General features: G+C 39.1%; 1 protein-coding gene across 3 annotated transcripts in view; it reads left to right on the forward strand.

The window, feature by feature from the left end:
- Window positions 1-23,697, forward strand: part of SHROOM2 (shroom family member 2) — a 127,928-nt gene that overhangs the window by 34,808 nt on the left and 69,423 nt on the right. For all 3 annotated transcript variants that reach the window (XM_034059938.1, XM_034059939.1, XM_034059940.1), the window contains exon 2: window positions 15,980-16,131. In XM_034059938.1, coding sequence (XP_033915829.1) covers window positions 15,980-16,131 — 152 coding nt within the window. The remainder of the gene's footprint in view (window positions 1-15,979; window positions 16,132-23,697) is intronic.

Below are 23,697 nucleotides of genomic sequence, written 5' to 3' on the forward strand. Positions count from 1 at the left end.
TTTATGAGTTGTACCTTTTTTCCCAAATACAAGCTGCATATTTGATAAGCTTTGGCAAATGTGTAAGTATTTCAACCCTATTAATATTGCAGTAGTGTAAATATTTCAATGGAATTTATACTTGAGATGTATAAAGGTACACTGGAGGATAATGCTCCAGCATAAAATCGTTATGCTTGAAAGCAAAGGGAAAGGTCTTTATTTTAGGGTGAAAGGGTAAACTTCCTTCTTAATGTTTTTCTCTGCTGTAATTTGCTGGAATTAGAGCCCGAGTGTTTCGTAATGGGTATGGATGGGGTGGGATGGTTGTGAGAGTGCCTTCAAGGAGGCACAAGGCCATGTTTGGGACCTTCTGTACAGCACCATGTTTGGACAAATAGGAGCACAGCTTACAAAAGCATCGTGTGGATCTTTCTGCTCCCATGCGCCTGTGGAATCCCAGGGACACTTGGAGCCAGTTCTCCTGACAGTGCCCTTGGACTGGTGGGCAGGAGCTCTGGGAGAGGAGGTGGGTGTGCAACGATGCCAGCAAAGGCCCTCTCACCCTCTAACCAGTTCGACTTTGGTGTCTGGTCCTGTGCCGGGAGGTTGCTTTAAAGAGTTGTACACCAGCTGATGGAATTACCTTTATTTTCCCCCCTTCAGTAACAGGGCAGCATAAAAGCAGACCTGTCACAAATGAATTTCTGTGAGGGCATTTTTAACTTAATTTGTGTTATTTTCCCCATTTCCCACCCCTCCCCCCCTTTTTTTTGTTAGTTAGGGTAATAGCTGTTACTTTTGAAAAACCTGATTATCCTTATAGGCTAAGGACGATGCTGCTCTGAAAGGAAGCTAACTATTGGGGTTTTGGAGTTAAAATAACTTCTTCCACTGTGTTCTTAAAATAATGTTTTATATTGCAAAATGGAGTTGCTTTAAAGGTGCTCCTTAATGTATCGTGCACTGTTCTGAAAATATCCGGGAAGTGGATTAAAATGTCACTTTTCGTGTTATTTTTCTTCTGCTCAGGATTTGCGTATGTGCTGATAAATCTTACGTAGGAGTTTTTTAATCAGTAAATGAGCTGCACTTTTCTGCTTGTCATCTTGTGATTGAAGACTCTGTTTTCTAAATGAGTGGGTTTTTTGTGCTTCTTATATTTTAAACCCTCTTGACAAGCAGAGCAACTGTTGTGCTCCTTGTGCATATGTATAATTAACAAGCTTCTTGTATTGCCTCCTAATCTAGATTATCATCCTGGAGGAAAAAAATGTTTTCCTTTCACAAAGAGAAGAATGAAAGGCAGAGGTGCAACCTAATGCCAGCCCAGAGGAACAGCATTACCAATTAATAACACTATCAGGAGAAGGAGGCTTGTGTTCCTTATCGCAAGGCCATTTTTTTAAAGTTGCACAATTCTTGAACTCTGCCAGTTTTTCCTTGTTTGCATTTGACAGGCTGGCTGTAAGAATCCTGAAAATGCACATTTGGTTTAGTGTAAAGTAGGCAATGTTTTTATTAAGCTTTGAACTCTAAATTTCCTCTTTGTAGGAGACTTTTTAAAATTTCATTTTTACAGCTTTAAGCTATTTTAGTGAGTAAATCATTGCATCATTAAGTATACCAATTTACCAGTTTATTCATTGTCTTGTGCTAACTTCTTGGAAAATTGACACTGAGATAGGCAGCTATAGTTCTAATGTTAGATGATATTGCTGGCTCTGTGGCAGCAGACTGTCTGGTCCTGTATCATTAGAAGATCATTGCAGAGAACTTTGCATGTCTAATAGAGTTTATGCTGCCTCTGTTCCTCTGGAGATTTGTTTACAGTGAAGTAATGAATGAGGAAAACTAGTAGCCTTTAATGCAATCCACACTGTAATGGCTATGCCAAGTAGGATTGAGAGGGTGAACTTTTGAAGCAGAATGAATACTTCTTTTTTTTATTATTCCTAGTAAGTTACTATACAAACATAGCTGTGTGTTGGACCCCAGAAGTGCTTCAATCACTTGTGTTAATGAAACGAATTGAGAGGCCTGTACTTTTGCATTTTGTGCCTCACTGATAAATGCGTAATATAATACTCCCAATATGAAATGAGGTACAGCAGTATTCCAGAAACAGTATATGGATATTTCTCTGGATCACAGCCTTTAAACTTCATGGAAGAACCACTGTACAAAAGGAGTTCTAAAACACAAACAGGAAAGCAGTGAAGAATTCAAAGGGTGTGTACTAAAAAGATAATGTTTTCAGAATGTTAATTCAGATTTTGAAAGAGTCTTGAAATACAAGTAACAACTATAGTAGATAACTGGGAAAGGAGGGAGAAGAGAGGAATTGGTATTTGTAATGAGCGAATGATGGATAAAAGACAAAATCTTGTGGTTTGGATGACCACTTGAAAAATGCAGTCAGATTTTGTTTGTAAACTTAAACTGGATGATGGCCAGACAAGGAAAAACATATGACTGATAACTGTTGCAGATCTGTTGTAGCTCTGAAACCCTCTATGTAGCCAGCCAGTTTCTCTGCTTCATGTAACTAGCTAATATTTCAGAGTAAAAAAAATTCTGCGTTTTCTGCACAGAAGCATTAAACTAGTGGCTTAGAAAATAAAAGAAGTAGGAGGTACTGTCTAGTAGGTATGCTATACTTGCTTTAACTAGTAATATCCATGCACTTGAGAAATCTTCATGAAATTTTTTGTCTTGCAGTTACTTCATACAGCTCGGAAAATAAAGTATGTGAACACAGCAGGAGTCCCTGCAGCTTTCCTCAAATAATGAAATGGGGATTTTAGGTCTTTTATTGCACAGTTATCTAACTTCCTGCACTTCAGTCTTACTCATACTGTGGAAACCCCCCAGTTTAAAAAGCTGCAGTTCTTCCCTTAGAGTGGCTCAAAAAGAGGCATCAACCACAGCCCACATTGGCACAATACTGCTAATATCTGCTGTGTGGTACTGATCCAGACCAACTTGAATGTACTACTGCTAGCCTCTCTCTCTCTGTATCTTGGAAAGAACAAATGTGTTTTTCTCCATAGTTCCCTACAAGTGAGGAGTATTCAGCTTACTGGGAGGAAGCTGAGAGTTTTGGGATGTACTCTCAGAAGGCACATCTGCACGTCTAGAGACAAGAACAAAACCCAAGAACACCAGTACAACTGTCCTCCAGATTCACATAGCCGCATGTCTTTCTGGTGTGTCTGTGTGGCGTTTTTCTCTCGCCAAGGTTCATTGGAAGGTACAGACCTATGTTTCTGAAACACCAGATGTACATAAATGAGAGGAACTAAGACATCTGAACTGAGGCTTCTCATAGTCTTTAGCTATTCTTGTGGTAGAGAAACTAACAACACAGGAAGCATAGGGATAACTGTCCAATACAAAAAACCAGTGAGTTTGTACTGGTGTCTTTAGCAAGAGGCTTGCAATCATTCTTATTTTCAGTAGCTTTCAACTTTGATCTGCAGTAATAACACACCCTTTTAATATTAAACAAGCAAAAGCTCCAAACCTACTTTTAGGTATACCATTTGCTTTACTTGTTCAAAGGAGAGTTACAGTTCTTGGCAAAAATAGCAAGGTTTATCTTCAAGAGCTAAAATGGCAAATACTTAAAAAATTAATTAACCAGTCTTCAGGTTCATAGCTGGGCCAAACAAAAAACTCTGGAGGCTTACAGATTGGTCATCACAGTGTCTGATGTTTAGCTCTCAAAATCCATATACAGTTTGTAGTAATTAAGTGCTTGAAATAGGTAATCCAGAAACCTCCCTGTTAAGAGAGGTTAAGCAAGAAACTACTTAAAGAAGTATCCCACCATGAACATCTGAACAGAGAAATAACCTGATTTCCCCTCTTCAAAGAGGAGAGTCGGGACTGCTGTAGCAAAGCAGATTTGCAAACCACAAGCCTAGGGTGAACTCTTGTTTGTTCCCTCCCCACCCCTTTCTTTTTTCCTTAATGTTTCTGAGTTGGAGATTACTAATTACTCTTCTTTTAAAACAAAGGCAAACTAAGCAGCAGCAGAAGTGGTGTTTGCTTGTCTTTTATGTTCTATCCAAATGTTGGGATGGTTGTCTAGAAAATGGAAGACGTTTCTTCCTCTGCTTGGGGGTAGTTCAAACTCACACCTCCTACAGCTGGGAGGCCCTAACCACCAGTTCACAATGTCCCAGCACTCAGTTACGCTCCTCAACTGCAGTGCAGAAGCAGCCCCAGACTGGTAGGGCTGGGTTGAGAATACAAAGATAATGTGATTTTATTTTTTTTTTCTCTCCTTTTATTTTTTTCCTTCTCTTTTGGAGAACATGACTAGGATGGGTTTTGGGGAGAGGTTGAGTGGGCAGTCTGAGGTACAGATTTCAGCTCCTGGTGTTTATGTCTATAATGAGAAACGTAAAATGCATAAATACTTAGGGAAGCAGAGAGAAACCTGCAATTACTCTTCTCTGTGAATATGCCACATATGTCAGATGTTTGGCTACAACAACATCCTTTCCAAAGCCCCTTCCTAGTAAGCTGAGATCAAAATCTGTTTCCATTAGCATTTAAAGAATGGGAGATACTCCGTCGCCTAAAACCCCAAGCTATTCAGCTGCAGCCTACTCCTCAGCCTGACTACTGAGAGACAGAGCCACGTGGCGATTAACACTCTTTCAGCATCTTAAAGTGCACCCACTTATTCTTCATGCAACTCTGAGGAATTCCAGGAAGGATTTACTGATTGGTAAAAGTGAATTCATTCAGACAAATCTTGAGGCTATTTTGAGAAACAGACTTTTGTATTAAAAGGCATTAAACTGCCTTGTTGGAAAGATTGAATAGACTAATGCACAGCCTGAACTAAGCTTGGGCTATAGGTTTTAAGATTCAGCTGGGAAATGATAGACAACCAGTAGGATGATGTACTTACCTAAGAATGCAAGATGTTCCCCTAGTTTCTGGAAGTGATGGGGTACAGCCCTGTAGGTAGCTGTGTACCAGTGAAGCCTAAGCCTGCACAGTCGGTGATTAAGAATGATGGCAGGCATGAAGCAAAGGTGGAAGGCATCTTCAGAAACAAAAGTGTTACTGGAATTACATGCCTCTAAATGCAGCTTTTATTTAGAAAAAAAAATAAAAAAAAATTTCATCCTCACGAGTTTGTGATGCAGCTGATATAATGATGATCATAGTCTTAGATGTATAACAGAATCTTCACCAGATACTATGGTTTCCTGAATCACAAAACGTCAAGTTACACCATAGAAGACTATTCAGCTTCTCACCCCAAAATAAACGATGTTGCCTATTTCATTTGGAAAGCATAAGGCTTTCCAGTTGCTGGCTTAGTCAAACCTTCAACTTTTTTACCATCATAAATAAAATCTTAATAAAAGGCTTGCCTAAAATTTAGAATAAAAAAATTACTAAATTTAGAGAGTATTTAAATATAATACAGACAAAATTTTCCAGCATGTAGCTGTTATAATGTAATATGCAGTCTAAGTATCTGAATATCATTCAGAAGAATAAACTGTTTCTTTGTCATTTTTAGTGATTTTGGAGGTTGTTGTTGAACTCGCCACGTAGCTAAGTCCGGTTATACTTTGTGACCTTACGATCTTTGCAGGAGGAGTTTAAGATTTGCTTTGAAATTTCAACCTCCAAGTTGGTGTTTCCAAAAATACTCCTTCTTTGTGAGTGAATCTCAGCCTACATGCATAGGTCTTACACATAAAATAAGATTCAGGCTTTTTGTCTAGGTAATCCTTTGCACATCGCTTCTCCGTTTGAAGAATCAGGTCTCTGCTCAGAATATGCTTTTGGGGGAAGGCAGGTTGTGGTGACAGGCTTGAGAATGAAAGGCAAGTTTTGAATGTAAGTATTGCCTACAGCAGGAAGGCTCTCCAAAAGACCAGACTGCTTTTCTCTGAAGATGGTCATAAGAATATGCCTGTGGGAAATTGTCAGGACTATCAAACAGTGAACTAAAATACTGCTTTGTTCCCAGCTCTTGCATACTTCAACATCAGCCTTTTAAGACCTGTCTTGTCTCAAAGGAAAACAGCTGCCTCATGGTGTTCATAAATAATACAGACAGTATCTTGTGGGTTCCACAAAATACTCAGTTTCCTTAACCGTGCTACAGATTCATTTCAGAACATCAGTGCAAGCAGTCTTTAATGGCCTTTCAGTTATCAAGATGTGCAAGTTCAGAATCTCCTGTGCAGTACAGTGTTCAGAACAGTCAACCTTCTGGCAATGCTGACATCCTAAACTGATGTGCTAAGACATGAATTTTTCATTAGTGTGGTTGCATACTGCTGGAATACATGTTTCTGAGAAGTGTTCATGTTCACCAGCATAGGCAGCAGTGGGAGACATAAGCCATACCTATGTTGACCTGCACAACAGGGCAGTGGCCTCTCCACCAATGTGGGAAAATATAAATACAATAACAAATTTTCTCCTGTTGTGCAAGAATTATTGTGCAAACATTCATCCCTGAAATTCCACTCATACTTGAGCAAGTGCTGCCTGGTGGAGCTGTGACTTGTGCTGCCTGAACAGGATGTGTCTTTTTAGTAAGTGCATCTGCACATATGACACTTCTGCCAAACAAATACAGATGTTTGTCAAACTGAGTAGTTTTGTCATGATTAAATATATGCTTTCTTAGTCAGGGAAAGCAGTTAATTGTGTGTGTAATGTTTTGATATTTCTTTAAAGCTTTTGTTTTAAGCCTTGGAGTGATGTGCCTGCTGTTAGAGCTAATTATGTCAGCAACATGTATTATACAATAAAGCTTTTGAAAATGAGCTGCCAATTTGGAAAATGTCCATTTAGAGTAGTAAGCTCACTCTAATTTCAGGGTATAAGAATTCTCCTGTGCTATATCACCATTTACTACTAAGTCTATGCAGCTTTTTGAAGCTCCTATCTGTATGTTTTGTGTAAATTTCCATTATTTTAATCCAGGTGATTTTAGTGCATTAGTTGCTAAGTCACAGCACGATCCTGTAATTTCTTAAGAAAAAGGTAACCTTTGTCATGTGAGTATGAATTACATGACCCAGCATAATTATCTTATTTACTTAATTATCTCTCATCAATCCTAGGAAGAATTAGGCATTTGAAGTAGAGAAATGGTGGCAAGACACAGAGATGCCAAAAATGCTTGCGTATCTAATTCCTATGGTAAATTTTTCATGAGGAAGTGAATTCTTCTAATGTGCTGTGATGACATTAAGTAATGGAGTTGTAAGGAATAGTGTATAGAAAAACTGCACAATATGAAGGACCTGAAATTTTGAAAACCCAGATCTGTTTAGAAAAAAGGAATTTTAATTTTTATTTTAAGAAAATTTTATCTATGCTTAATCGAATTATTAAGCAGGGGCAACAGAGTACTGACAGTTAGGGGGAAAAGAGCAGGATACCATAATGTGAATAATGCCTATGGGTATAAATAGCTATAGACTAGACCCTCTCTCAAAAATTGGAATTTGCTCTGTTCAGGTTTGTTACTCAGAACAGGCTTAAGATGTTGGTGCTTAATTCTAGCTGACTGTTTCATGCCCTGCTCAGATGAGTATGTGTCTGGGGAAGGTAGATGAGTACTATTTAATATTGTCAATAAACTGCATAAAAAACATTCAGTAGACTTTTTATTGACATGCTTTTATTACTGAAGCATCATGAGAGATTTACATTGTATTAGCAGTCTGTCTCTGTAAGGGAGATCCCTGATGTCTGACCATCCCAGTCAGCTCAGATCCTGCAAGCTGACAAGGTAGAACAGTTTGGGCAGAAACTGCCATGCCTTTCTGCAGCTTGCTTTGTGAACCTTGTTTGATAGTTTTAGAAGCAAATGTATTGCAGTTCCTGCCCTAGAAAAATATATTTAATGCTGTATTTAGCATTTGCTTTCTTCATCCTTTTGAATTCTGGGAGAAAGTGGACTGGGTGAGACTGTCTTCCTTTGCTGGGACACTAATAAACAAGAACAGAGGAAGAACTAAGGGCAAGGTTACCCAGACCTTGGTTTTTGTAACAATAAGCATTTTTGTTTTCTTGAGGGTCATCTCTCTAGCTTCTGAGTTTTTATTGCTTTAAGAAAGGGGAATTGAAATGACACACAGAGCATACAGCAGAAACATGAGGTTGCTAGAGTAGTGAGAGGTAGCTCCATCTATTCAGTTTGAAGTACTGCATACTTACAGTAAAGGGGGTTGTATAATTTATATAATGATGAATTAAGACAGCTTTAGGGTTTGTTGCCTGTTTTATCACCGGGGTAGGGGAGGAGAGAAGTCTTGTTTGAACTTTGCTTTAAATATTGCGTTGTTGAGGAAGATGGTGGCAAAGGCAGGCTTTGGTCTGTAATTTGGATGCTTTGTGAGTCTGAATATCAATTCTGAACAGGGAGCAATAGTTAATGTGAAGAACTAAGTCTGATGTCAAATTTTAAACCTCTCAAATTTTAGGAGGAGCTTGATCCCTCTTTGGAAGTGGGGGTTTTTTTGGGTAGTGTGTTTTGGAGTTTTTTCCTTTTCATTTTCTTTTTTTCCCTCAGAGGAATGGGTAAGGGAATGAACAAATAAGATGTGTTTTAAAATTCAGCACCTTAGTGATTCTTTTCTCTTTGAGTAATACTGCAAAGGGGAAATCTTGTTGAAGAAATTGCCATCCATTATTATGGGAACATTAATGCTAGGTCTGCTGGATTGTTGTTTAGACATGTAATGTTATGTTATGTTCTGCTTGCTCGACTGTGTAGCAGTGAGCTCTCAAATGAATACTGCAGCAGTAACTATTTAAAATTACTTTTATTTTTGTGTTATAATCAAGTTTTCAGGAGTTGATAAGGATATTCTTACATAAATTGTTGGGGAATGTTATATTTTCTTACTGCCTGAAAACAAGCATCTCTGCTATGACAGAATGGAAGGTCCCAAATGGCAGGCTTCACTATAACTCAATGATGGTATGAGTTTGTCGTATCATGTTAAAGATGGGCTGGTCAAGGGAAAGTATTTCAAACGGAAGCCTGATGCCATTTCTAAAATTCCTGTGGGTTTTGGCAGACCCATCACAGTGCTTTTTGAAATCAACAGGCAATAAAGCCCCTGTTGCTGGTTCTTAATCAGTGCTACCTGTGTCTGGAAGTGTTGCTTTTTTCTGGGAGCCTCAGCAGTCTATAGACATAGACATAGATGATTGACTGAATGAAATAGGTGAAATTTATTTTCAGTAAGTATTCTATTGCTATCTACTTAGTCTTTCAATGTCTGTTTTGGAGGCATGACGGAATTCTTCACAAACAAACTATAAGCTGGTGAAACTTGACTTTTCTAATTAATGCACAGCTGTATTTACATGACAGACATGCTCCTGGTTTTTTTTTTTCTTTAGTTTGTCAGTAAGTCCTACCCTTTCCCTAGTGGAGCAGAGCTTTTACAGGCTGTTGGATTGCATTCAGTATGTTATTGTCAAGGGCACATTGGCAAACTGTGACATTATTTTCATGGGATGGACGGGAAGGCAGAAAGATAAGCCAACCTTGTTGAAAGTGTAAGGTAGTTGCAAAGTAAAAAGCCTTGAACCTTATGATTGTAAAGATTATGTTGTCAGGTCGTATTTTTCCTTTTGGAAGTCTGTTCCTCTTATCAGTTTGAAAAGATAAAATGTGAGTTTCTATGCATAACCATTCATTTTATAACCATTCTTATCGTGGTTCATAGCAGTTGAAAGTACAAAAATATAGACCTATAAAAATACTTAATGTTAACCGCATAGATTACGTATATAAACAGCCTATGTATATAATCATCCATAAGTAAACTTGCACAACCAAACACGAATAAGCTAACCCTTTCAGCAAACTTCTCTGGTAGGAGGTGTGTTAAAATAAGTAAACTGCACATGGAGAAAGAAGTTCTCTTTTGGCCTTCTCGCTATTTTTTATTTTTTTTTGCTTTTTCATAGCACAGGTATGTGCTACTTTCATATACAGGTTATTTTGTCATTTTGGAAAAAAGATAGGAAGGCTTATTTAAAAGCAGTGCAAGATGGGTTCTTCTGGGTTTGAATGCCATTAGCTGCTGTAAAATGCAAACCCAAACTCTTGGGTAAAAGTAAATGGAAGTTATTTCTCAGTAACCCTTGAGTAAGACATGTACAGCTTGTCTGGAGAAATGCTATGCTAAGTAGAAGCAGCAGGAAAATACCTAGATGTTGATGAGGTGCTAGGAAAGAAATCAAAACTTGAGCTATGCTTTGAATATGTTACACTGGTATGAAGGAGGGAGTGGGGTTCCCCGGGATCAGGACCACAGCAGCAAGTTTCCTCCACAGCCTCTGCTTGCAATGGCTCCCTCTTCCACTCTTGTCTTGGCCTTACTCTTAACTCTAGGGTCCATTTTTGTTTTACTCTTGCCTGGATGCTGGCCTGGGGTTGTCAAGACTGTAAGGGCTAGGAAGCTTCTGTAACTCACTTGCGCTGCTCTGGAGAGTTCTTGCACAGAAAGAGCCCCAAGACTACAGTTTGTAGCTGTTCAGTTACTCTGGAGGTGATCAGCAGGTACACAGGCCTGATGATGTGGGTTATGCAGGCTGAAAAGCTCTGGATATGCTTCTGAATGCTACTGTGGTAAATCTGACAGTGTTGGAAAAATAAAATTTTATTTAGAAGCTGTAAAATGTTCTGTCAAAGCTTAGGTACTAGTAGCAGAAATCCACGCCTGACACTAAGCAGTACCACCTTCCTTTTCCTGATGCATTATATCTATGCTTTCAAAGCATTGAGGTGGTGTGTTTGGGGTTTTTTTGGTTGGTTGGTTTTTGTTGTTTGTTGCTGTTTTTTAATTCTAGTACAAGTGTTCAGTGGGGATGAAATATTTCCAGCTTCTGTGGCTGAAACAATGGATTCACTTTGAAAAACAACTTAAAACAGAATGACAGATGTTTATTTTTAAAAACCTACAAATCTACATGAAGTCTCTCTTCCTGATAATTTTCAGCTGGAAATTATCATTGGTTTCTGGAGGAGAAGATTTGTTAAATTTCTAACTTCAAATCCTTCAATTGGTCCTTAATTTCCTGACCTCTTAATGGCCCTGTGATATAAATAGTCTAAGATAAAACAACAGTATCCTCTTAGAAATAGTAACTGATTTATGATCAGAAAGGTCTTCTCACAGGCGAATGGTAGGTACTGTTTTGAATGCAAGTTGAAATAAAGTATTAATCAGTTTACGTATATGTACTAATTTTTAAAAAGGAAAATGATGGGTGTTTTGCCATACTTGCTAAACACTTTGGTTTGAGGAATTCTGCAGTTAGCTTTCAGCCTCAAGTCAAATTTTTATAGCTGAAATAAATCCTCCACAAAAAAGGCCTAGTGGAAGTGACTGCAAGCCTTTAATCAAAACAATAGAATGGACACAATTATAAAAGTCGAATAAATACTTGAAGGACTGTACCAAGAGGTACCTTTTCAAAATATGATGCTTTCTTTAAAACAAAACCCCAAAACAACACCAAAAATATTGCTTGTCATGCATCCCAATGTTTAAATACAACAAGGAGCAATTAGAAGAGGCCGTCTTCCTGCTAAACTCTACCCTTTAAAAAGATTGATTTTTAAGAACCAGCTGTTGACAGAAGGCAGGGCTCCTGCCAGACTGACAGCTCGCTGTTGGCACAGAGTGATGGGGAACACTTTGAAAGGGCAGGTGGCCAAGGTGGCTTTCTTGCCTGTTCAGAGTTTCTGTGGCTTGTGCTTGGCTCCTCAAAGTTATGCAAATGCCAGGCTTGAAGTGTAAAGGTATTCCTCCTTTGCTGTAACTTTGTGCAAATCACGATAATTAACACTTCCTGCATTTTACTTGTTCTGAGGATCTCAGATTGCTAGTGTTTTGAATAAATTTGTAATAGGTGCTCATAAGAAACAGCCAGAATTATTTTTTGGCTGTACAAGAAGTGAATTATGATAAAATAGTTTCATGGCTGATAACAAAATGCTGATAAATGGCGCTGTTTTTTCCTGTGTTTGTCTCCAAAGCTGTCCAAAGAGAGCAGGGACAAGAAACTGTCGTCATTGTAAACAAAACTAGATCTCGCCTGTGACAGGGCATTTCCCCAACCTGTCTCCTGCTTGTTTATACAGGTGCCTATAGAGGAATGTGGGTATTTTAAGTAAAGTGTCAGACCTGATAAACACAAGAGTGAAGGGGTCACATTCTAGAAATGGTGCTCACCATCAACACTGCAGCATTTTAAAGCTGCAGGTATAGGCCATTAGTTTCCTTTCCTGGTGTGTTACCAATGCTGGGCATACAGACTTGTAAGCATCCTTTGAATGTGTTTGTGTATTTAGCTGCTGGGCTTTTCTCCATGGTTCAGCTCTTCCTCCATTTCAAAGTTCTCTCCTTTTCACAGGATGAATTTCACATACCAGAGTTACATATGTGTTGTTTTTAAAATCACATACTTTTTTATCCTGTTATCTACATCTGAATCTTGTATGTGTCTCTTCCTGTTTTGTGGATATATTTTATAAGCAAAAATAAATTTTGAAAGACATGACGATTAATGTAGATACCATTGTGGCAGCAGAAGTCTGCGGCTCCAGTCCTCTCTGATATAAGAATCCCAAAGTTTGCCTTTGCTCTTGGCCATGGGGGGTCATCGGGGACAGCAGGGTGAGAGTTGGAGACTGTCTAAACAGATGCTTTTCATCAACAAACATCCTTTTCATCTCCTTTTGAAAACACATTTTCTTGGTAGCAATATCAACATGCCTGCTAAGGGTAGGAAGTCGTGGTGTTTACTCTCATAGCAAAAGGGGTATGATTTTTTAATACATATTGGAATTGTGGTTTGAGAACTCTTTGCTTATCCATGGTAGGCAGTGTTAAGTATACCTGTCTTTTGAAAAGCTTATGTCCACTATTTATAAGAAAATGTGTTGTTGATAGTTTTTATTTTATGTGCCTTCTGATTCCTGCTATGAAAATGTTAAGATGTATACTTTATGGGCGTTCAGTTCCTGCAGCTACTACAGACTGATCCAGAGGGGTTGTTCAGGGTTATGTCCAGTCACATCGGCCTGCTGACAGCGACTAAAGCAGATCTCTTCTTAATGACTGTTCTTGAAAGACTTCATCTTAAAATAACCCTCTCCATTTTCAAGGCTTCATTTTCAGCTATTTACCTAGTTTTTAAGGGCACCTGAAATTCAGAAAGAAATGCCTGCTATTTATATAAATAATATAGGCTTAAAACTAGGGCTTAAATCCTGAACACAGCATAGCTGACTCTGTAGATGGGTGTGTGAAATACGTTTTTGGTTGAAATGTGTAAAATAGTTGTGAAATTTTGAAGTGTATTTGCTAGTTCTAAAATATTTATGGGTTTTGGTGTTTTGGTTTTTTCCTTCCAGTGGAGGTCTGATGAGATGGCAAGTTTCTCAAGGGGTGAAGAACTAAAAACAATAAATGGTAAAACTAGTAAACAGGAAAAGAGAAAACCTGAGAGAGAAGCTGGAACAGACTGTCCAAGTTTGAGCAGAGGAAGCATGTTTTTGAAGAGGTCTTTTCCTCATGGATTTTTGGCTGTCTTTCTTACATGTGTGCAAATCCTAATGCCTTTTTTCAGTCATGACATAAGTACTTCTAGTGTAACTGAAGAAATTGTATTTTTCCTGTCTAGCTAAACTTTCCCATTTCCACTTAAATGTGCATTGCCAAGTGGAATCACATTTGTACAGCCATTCTGGGATCTGAGTACGAAAGGTTTATGTTTAGGTTTGTTCAGCTCAGGGAAACTCTTACTGTGAATAGATGTGTAGTTTTTATTCTCCTTGGCTGCAGCTGATATGGAGGCAAGGTGTTAAAGAAAGCCAGTTGAGTTTAATGAGAACAGCTTCAGCTTTATGCTTAGGTTTTGATTTTGTAAATATATTTCCATTTTTTTAATGTTGCTTTGGACAGCCAGAGTCTCTTGGAAAGCTTGTGCTGTGTGGAATGTGTAGTCTCCCTGCTGAAATTAAAACTCAGAGGGGGTAATGGAATACTCCCTGCTGTCAGTGCATTGCCAGCCTGAAGAAAAAACAAACATGCTTACTGAGAACAATGAACATTCCTTGAAACCCTAGGAGACTGGTTTGGTGGTTTTTTTAAGACAAAAAAAAAGATCCTGGTTTTGTCTTCAGGCCTAGGTGGTAGGGCACAGCGGCTTCTCACCCTTTATTATTAGGTTGGTGCCTTGCCTGAAGTGTAAGTGCCACAACTGGTTGGCATCTACGTTTTGGAGTGTAAAATGTGTCCTCCTAAAAGATATTCCTACCCCTCTACCCCAGTTGACCTCCTCCGTACAGTTCTAGTGATTCAACTGTGACTTTCATTATGTTTTTGCACTGCTTTTCTAAACTATTGGGCTTTCAGACCTCCAAACAGTTTACTAAATAACCCAGAAATGCATCTGAACACTTGAAAGACACGCAATAGTCTCTTAAGAAGCTTGAGATGCATGAGCCTCAGGTTGCCTGTTTCCTTTTTCAGCTTTGACTTAAAAGTTCCTTGAATGGCATCTGCTCTTGACATCCCTGAATTGAAATCTTTCCTTGCATATAAGCCATTTCCAATGCTGCTCCCATGTTTTCAACTTTCCTGAAGATTGGCAGCGATAATTCGGTATTCTCGTAAATTCTTGATGTTCAGATGGTATGCAAACAGGTCAGAGGGCAGGTCATAGCTTGAGAACTAGATATATAATGATGTAGAAACTTGCTCTGTCTTTAATTATCTGTGTTTTTATTAAGATAAGTTCTAGAAATAAAGTTGCTTGATTAGTATTAATAACGAACTTTTTAGAATGGGATATAAGGCTAAGCATTTTTCATAATATTCTTTGTGGCTTAGATTTACAGACCTGAAGATTTTTAAGAACATTTATCCTGAACTTGCATAAAGAGAGCTCTTATCTGCTTGTAGTGAGATTGCTGTGGTGTATGAGATCATCCTAATGTACTTTCATCAAGAAATACTGCTTTTTTATTACGTTATTTGAGTTATACTTTTGTTCCTGGAGTGTTCCTGAAACTTGTACTATGAGCTTCAGAATTCATGCAGTTAAGTTTCCTCCGGATTTATGTTGTTGTTGATAGACTTTGGTGCCTCAGAAGATGGCACTTACTGCCTGATGAAAAATAACTTTATTTTCTAGACCAGCTTGTTAAGAAGAATTTGAGGGTTTCATTGCATGCCAGATTTCTAGAGATGGCTATCTATATGGTTAATACTATTGGTTACCTTCTCTAGAAAACAAGATTTCAAGATGCTTGCCCAAAACTCTGTTTGCAAGCATGATTACCTATACAGTATTGAACGCAGCTTGAGATCACAGATGCTTTTGATTCCCAAATTTCCATCAAGTTTTCTTGCTTTCTCAGGATACTTCCTCTCTTCCATTTCTTTCCTGTTCTAATTCTGTCTGTATCATTACTCTTTCCTTACACCATTTTTGAATCAGAATCATGGACAAGTTAGGGTTGGAAGGGACCTTAAAGAGCATCTAGTTCCAACCCCCTGCCATAGGCAGGGACACCCCCCACTAGACCAGGTTGCTCAAAGCCCTGTCCAACCTGGCCTTGAACACTGCCAAGGATGAGGTAGCCATAGCTTCTCTGGGCAACCTGTGCCAGTGCCTCACCACCCTCATAGTGAAGAATTTATTTCTAACATCTAACCTAAATCATTCTACCGTGTTCTGGCCCTACATGCTCTTGTAAAAAGTCTTTCTCCAGATTTCTTGTAGGCCACCTTTAGGTACTGGAAGACTATTATAAGGTGTCCTCTGAGCCTTCTTTTTAAATTACTTTACACAGTTAATTATTGTTTTAATTCTTGTGTGAAACCAATACTGAAAGCTCATTAACTTATTTTAAAGGCGGCACTATGCAACCTCAATAATTCTACTGTTTAATATGCTTTCTCTTCAGATTGAAGATGGGAGCAAAGCTGCAGCTGTGGACAAGTTACTGGCTGGGGATGAAATTGTTGGCATCAATGATGTGGGCCTCTCTGGCTTCCGACAAGAAGCAATCTGTCTGGTGAAAGGTTCACACAAGACACTGAAGCTTGTAGTAAAAAGGTAAGATTGTGTTGTTCAGCTGGAAATATGTTCTGGGCTATAAGTTACTGGGCAGCTAAATTTGCCAAGGCTTGGCAAGATAATGACTTTCATTCAGTGCTATTAATGTGCATATTGTATGGTGTTACCTCCTCCTCAAACACAGACCTTTTATGGAAGAAGATGTGGGGAGAGGTAGCCCATTATTGAGAGCAAAAATTGGGGCATTATACTCTGTGAATACTGTTGCGATGTGGTGAGTTGGGACTCTGTCTCTTTCTGTCCTCCTGAAGTGAAGTGCCTGAAAGGGGCTGTCCAGCCCTTCCTGCTTCCCTGCCTTTGGTTTACAGGCATAGGCAATGCTTTTTAATGTGTTTTCTGTGCAGGCCGGTTGTGTTGTGAGGAGTGAGTTACATGGGAAGCATTTGAAAAAGCATTTTCCCCACTTAGTGAAAATATTTGAGGTCTGAAGTATTTCTTACGTGGTTTCACTAAGGACTACTTTCAGTCAGTTACTAGTGAAGGGGAAAAACTGAAACAGTTTATCAAAACAGAACACATTTCTGTCATGGAAACTTTTTGTTTTGTCATTTTGACTTACGACTTCCAGGTTCACGCTTTTTTTACTAGCTTGAATTAAGTATAAGTTTCATAAAATAATTTTGACAAAAGTGAATAAATGTTAAAGTAGATTAAATCTTGTAACTTCTAAAGAAAACCTCAAACCAGGAAATTTGAACAAGAAAATTTTTGCATTTATTTCCTACTCTTATAAATCAGAACCTTCTAATGAATTTCTTTTATCAGGTTACACCAACCAGTCTTTCATGTGAGGATTTTGGGTGTCTCTGTTAGAATACTTAAAAATAGATTAAAAAAAAAAGTCACAAACCAGAAGTGCTGAGAATTGGTGTTTGACAGGTATGATGATCCAGTCTATAAATATAACCACTGTTTGAGGATGTCTTAATGAGGACTGTCACAAAAGCATGCTTTTCACCTTTGGTTTAAGAAGGCATTTTTGACAGAAGGAATTATGGGAGCCTGAATCACTTTCGCAGGTGGCAGTTTATATCCTCAATAGCTACCAACAGCTACTTACAGAAGCTCTCCCAAAATTTTTGTAGCACTAAAGCTAATAAAATGCATTCACAACCATTATAAATCATGATATTCAGCAGTTTCAACTTGCACTGGCTATTCCAGTAAAAACACTTTTGTTAGCAGAGGTTACATCAGCTGTTTCTGTCACAGAAAGGGAGAACTTCAGGGTTGAGAAGTTTTATAGACATTGAAGAATCTGCCAAGACAGCTAGTCTTAATTACTATGAAAAGCTTCAGACCAAGTGGAAAGAGTTCCTCTTTCTTTGTGCTTTTCATTTTCCTGGTGGTAACTTGCTCAGAATCTGTGAATTCTGATCCATTTTTGGAAATGACAGAATATTTGATGCTGAAATATCCTCAAGAGAGACATAGCTATGCCATTCTTGTCATCCATGAGCACTTCATGCATGTGATTTTAGAGACCTTTCGTACAGCTCATCAAGCACCGATTTTCTGATGGGGATCTGTAGCCATTCTCTGTAGGCAGTAGAGCCCCATTGCTATGCAGTTTGGTGCTGAGCTGATAGATTTTCATCAGTCCTTTCTCATCTCTCCTCTTTTTGTTTCCCTAGCACATGTGCAGTGGGCAAAAGCAACCTAGCTCTTCTAGCCAAGAGGCTGAAATAGTGGCTCTTGTTGGGGGGGGGGGAGGGGGGGAATTGTCTTAAGCTCATGAACATTTCCATAGCTCCCAAAACGGGCAGGAGTGTTTTGGGTCATTGACAAGCCTGAATATTAGATAAAATTTCCTAAAACTTACTGAATTACATTAGCCAGGGTTTTTGTCTGTGGTTTTTCAACTTTGCTCTTTGTCTTGGAAAGTTGCCTTAGGACATCAGTCCTTTGACGGTCAGAAACCTTTTAACACCCAGTCTCATTTTATTCTTGGCCAGCTTGTTCTCATGCACTGCTGTCTCTGTGCTGAAATAGCTTTTCTTTTCCTGTTGGAAGTTCAAATGATGCAGGTTTTTATAAAGGTCTTGTTGCATGCTTTCTTTCAGAAGTTATGGTTTGAACAACAGTATTGTTTTGTTTTGTTTGCCCTAAATCTTAGGCTGAATTTTTATGAGTGCTTTAAACAGTCCTGTCTTTAAGCAAACCAGTTGTTTAGTCTTTATATAAGCACTCCTGCAGGTCTGGATTGAATTGGATCAGGGAACTGTTCTGACTGCAAAATTACTTGGGGAAGTAGATTTTCAGCTGAATAGGACCACCACTTTTCAGAGGCAGTCTGCACTTTAATTAATTACAGCAATCTTGAAATGGCTGCCTTAGAATTTTTAGACTATTTCAATCTTAGAATTTTTAGACTATTTCAGTCTTATTTAGACCCACCCTTACTGTTCTCTGGGGAGACTGAAGATAGTCCCGTAATTCCCTTTCACTGAATGACATATAAGATGCAAGTACTGAGCTGCAAGTCATTGTAGCAGCTTTTTGTCGACTTGCCCTCTGTCCTTTGTCTAGCACTGTGGTGCTTCTCTATAGCATTGGTTTAACATTTTATTCCCTGTGGGTGTCAGTGTGATAACCCGAAGCACAAAATAGACAAACAGTCTGAAGTTCAACAACCCAGTCCTGAAGATTAAAAGAATCTTTGCTTTAATCCTTGCTATCTGTGAGAGCTAGCTTGGGAAGCCAAGATCTAGATTTTGTGTTGGAAATTTTTTTCCCCCCTAGTGTTGTTTTTCTCAAGTCATCCTGAAGTGGAAAGCAAACTTATTTTAAAACTATCATGATGTGGAAGAACTGTTTTATAACAAAATTATTCTTAAAATTAGAGAAGTTGCTTCCTATTAATGTCAGTAGCGTTAATCTAGAAAAACCAGGTTTTACTTGTCACTGCTGAGAAGCGCGTCCATGTAGAATTCCTTCCTATGGGTTGCTCCTTCATGCAGTAATGCCACATCCTGGTCTAATATTGATATAACTGACTGTGCCTGGGCAGCAGTAGGGCACGCTGGTTTTGGTTGAGAAGTCTAATGCACCTACAGCCAAGATCAAGTGAAAAAGTTTTGCTATCGTGAGAAACATTTCATTCACAATAATTACTGTTGTGCCTGTGGCAAAGGTTTCTCAAGGGGCTGATGTTCAGCAGTGGTAGTTGGCATCCACAAAATTATTTTTACCCGCTGTTTCTTAAAGAAACTAATGCTTGACTTGCATAGGGAAAATAACATTGGTCTCTACATAAAAGTGCTTGCAGTGCTAAATACTCTGCATAAGTGTGCTGGCTATCAGCATGCATGCTTTGCTGAATATTTTGGAAATGTTGCACAGTTGTGGTCTAAACCAAATTAGGACTGTGCAACTGGCTCAACAACAAAAGTGATGTTTAAGGAGCTTGCATATAGTGACAGTTGAACAAGTGCGGCAGTGTACTTTTGGTTTTAGATTAAGAGGACTTGGGAGGCTTAGTGTTGTTTTCTCAAGTGGATTTGTCAAAACAACACATCTAAATTATGTGCTAGTTCTTCAGTGTAGTTCTGAGTTGTTCCCTGAGTGGATTCCTTTCTTAGGAAAAGGGAAAGGAAACTGCTTATGGTATTTCTTACAGGGATTGTATGTGAATGTCTTGGTTTTGAAAAGATGTGTGCATGTCCGTATACACATGTGTAGAATTGCTGTGCATGTTGATACTGAGGTGGTTACAGTATCCTGTATAATTTAGTTGTTCTGCATACACTTCTAACTTAAACTGCCTTCTCATTATTAAATATAATCTCTCCTCCTTTGCATAGGTTAGACATAAGTGTGTACCAGAAATCCATGAAAGTCTGGCATAATTTTTCACTCTGAATTCATGAGACACATTAAACTGTTAAAAAGTGATACATAGGTGACACTTACATTTGTGCTTTATGAATGTTAAAGGAAGGGTGGGATTATATGGTCTTTGGGACCCACCCTAAGAAATTATGTGGGATTGTCCTGTTGGCTGATTGAATCATCTGTTAATGGCAGTGGAAACAGATGGGCAAGAGAGGGACTTTACCCTCAGGGTCTGCTGATGACAGGCAGCTGGACTGTCAGTTTAACTTGACCAACTCTGCATGTACTGCCAGTACCTGATAACCAGCCTTAAAGCTCTGGAGTTGTTCTGGCCACATCACGTATGTATGCGAGTGGATGTGTTTTCTTTTCCTTCCCATAGCATTTCATTTTGGTGCCTTTATGTGGCCGAAGTCCAAGCTGGTTTTGCAATGCTGAGATATCCTGAGGGACTGAGGAGGGAAAGAGAGGGAAAGCAAACACTGCCCATCAGAAGCATTGTTTGAGTGCTGAAATTTACTGTGCAAAATCTTAATAAGGGAAGTGAATGTTGTGATACCTGAACTACAAACACCTGGACATGGAAAGTTAGGGTAATTTTTATTTGTATGGCACTTCACGAAGACAGCCAACCATTTAATTGAAGCACAGTAGAACAAGAGTGTTTAATGAACATCACAAGGACTCCAAGGGTGTTCAGTATTGCCTCAAGAGACCTGAGCAGAAATCTGGGAATAAAAATCTGACAGTCAGTTACAGTGTTCAGATGGGAGACAACTGAATTTTTGCCATGTTCTGAGTGGAAACATGCACAAGACCACCAGTGACCTTTCTGCAGCAGGTACTGTGTAACTCACCAAGGGGATCCAGTCTGAATCTATCTGTGACTTGTGGAACAGCTAGCTGTGCTCTTTGTAGCTCCTTGTGGCTACAGGAGTACTTTGTGAAACTTGGGAATATCAATTTGTGAGATGATTTGGGAAGATCAGGGATTTGTGTTTCCTGTACAGTTAAAATATACCGATGGAGGACCACAAGTTCTGCCTCTTGCTTGTGTCTGGTCACTTGATAGTTCTAGTTTTATGGATACCAAAATACTTGGTATAGAAAGCAAGCAGAAAAATGCATGTAGTTTTGCAGATTTTAAGCAAGTATTGTACATATTTAATCCACTGTTGTGGTTAAATATTGTTCAATAAACCAGTGCGTTTGTGTAGTACCACTGTTGAGTAGGATTAAAATCTATTTTGCTGATAAATTTGATTTCATTGCTTCTGGAACTAGTGTTTGCTACAGCAGAACAAATATAAGTGATTTCTCTTTTGCTGCCCAGTAGCCATAATTCTTCCTTTCTAAAGATTGACCTTGTCCTTAACTGACCAAGAACAGATTTTTGTTGTTTTTTTTCTAGTGCCTGTGTTTTCAGCCAGACTTTAGAAATGGGCAGGGAACTGCAGTAGGGCTTTCCAGGGCTGTATCTGCTTGCGCATTCCATTGCTGTAAGAAGGCAGGTTTGATAGCCCCTCGCTACCTTTTTTTCTTGGAATTAACAGGAACAGCATGTACCTCTGCAGATCCTCAGGATACACACTTTGGGAGTGGATATTTGTAACAGATGCACACAGCTTTAAAGTTGAAGGCTTGAACATTTCTCTGTGAGTGCAGTCAGTGGAAGGGCTGGGCTGTTGAATTCCCATTTTGCAAATTAACTTGAGAACTGGGTCAGTGTGCTGCTGTAGGCCCACTCTTCTGCTCTGAGCAGGATGGCTGGTTTTAAATATGTGCCAGGTAGAATGGCCTGCCAGCCCCTGCTTCCAGCCAGGTCTTGTAATGAAGAGAGGAGCAAGCCATGTGTGTCAGGATATGTGACAGGGCATCACAAGGCTGCGGTCTCTGTTTCTGTCCTTTGGTGCTGCTGGTGAGCTATGATGGCTCACGACAGGATGCCAGGAACCAGATAAGCACAAGCATAACACGTGTGAATTGTATAGCACCTGCAGGCCTGGCTCAGGAGCCCTTGGGGTGGATAACCTGTGTTTTAAGGAGTGCCTAGCAATCCCAGCAGGATTCATCCGTGAAGGAGTGTTTAGTAGAACTGCCGAATAAGCCACTCTGTACATGCATGCGCAGTGGAGTTCCACAGGGGAGGCCAGCTGGCATGGAGCTCCCCTCCCTTCAGGCATGCCACCTGCCTCCTCCATGAGCAAACCTGGGGCTGGCCAGGCTTCACTGTACTCCTCCTCCTTCGGTTATGTGATCCTGCACTACTTATAGAAGGAATGGACGCGATAAAAGGAGGACTGCACAATTTCATCTTATATTTTTACCAAATTATACCTTGGAAGAGCCCTGAGAAGGACCATTTTCCCTGGTTGCCCAACTGTTGCTGCAATCACTTAACTAACAGCAGTGTGAATCTGCATTCCCTTCACCATGACTCTAGCAGTATCACCCAGGTGTTTGGATGTTTCCCATGCGAGCTCTTTTTGATGGGGTCTACATCTAGAAAGCACTTTGATTTCTTAATTTTCTGCCCAGCTCACCTGTTTCATGGTTGCCTTATCGTGATTTGATTCATGCTGTTAGTGACACAATAATAACCACTTGAGTGTTCAGTTCCTCCAATTGGTACTGTGTTGTCCCTGGTTTCAAAGAGAAAATTGTTGTCTCATGGTTTTAGACTTTTGTCTTGTACGACTGTCAGGACTTCCTCAATACACATTTTGTGACTTACTTGTTTTTGTCTTATAGCAGCTTTAATAATTTATTCCTTCACAAATCTAAAAAATCTAGCCTGTAAAGCCTGAATAATGGAAAGCCAAAAATACAAGTGTTGCCATGTTTTGTCAAGTAAACTTTGTCATGGCAATGTTTGAAGTACTAGGAAGGGCATAGACATTTCCTTGTAGGTAAAAGAAATCCTCTATAATTTGAGTATGTCTGTTTAGAAGGTTACTTGTGGCAATGCTATTCAGTTTTGTGAAGTAAATACCAAAATTGGGCAATGTTGCTTTTTTTGTGGAATGGAATATGCTTCAGATGGTAACAACCTGTGAGTCATGACTGGTTTTTAGGGTTTTTTTTTCTTCAGTCCTGCATGCACTTGTCGAAATGGTTAATTTTAAGCATGACTGATCTCATCCAATTTAGTGAGAGCACTCACATGACTGAAGATGAAAAAGTATACAAGTACTTACAGGGTTTAACCATAGCTTTTTACCAGGTGGTACATTGGATTTATTCTTAGAACTGCTTTCCACTGGTAAATGTCAATGTAGGTGGTGGAAACTGTGATATATATCCCCTTGTGTGAGAGGGGGAAACTGATGAGCCTTCTAAAATGTGCGGGTCTGAAGACTTAACCCATTTCACATAGTGCTTTCACATGCACACGCAGAGGAGATTGTGTGTAACAATACTGTAGATCTCTGCAGACTCCTGACTGAAACAGAATTGTAACCCCATTAAAATACCTTAAAGACCAAATAAATAATGTTTTTATGTCAGAAATCTTTGCATTTGGAAAATACTTTTGTGTATGTTGCATTTGTTTAAGCACTTAAGAGCAATGGAGTTTTTAGGCACTAGCAAGAACTTGTATGTGTGCAACTTCAGTAGTAATAATACTCCTGTTTCAGTGTGCTGCAGTTCTTAGTGTGGTATTTTTATTTCAGGCTACATATTTCACCTCTTGAAGATTAAATGACTGAC

Source organism: Melopsittacus undulatus, chromosome 2 (assembly GCF_012275295.1).
Source record: "Melopsittacus undulatus isolate bMelUnd1 chromosome 2, bMelUnd1.mat.Z, whole genome shotgun sequence".
Lineage (NCBI taxonomy): Eukaryota > Metazoa > Chordata > Aves > Psittaciformes > Psittaculidae > Melopsittacus > Melopsittacus undulatus.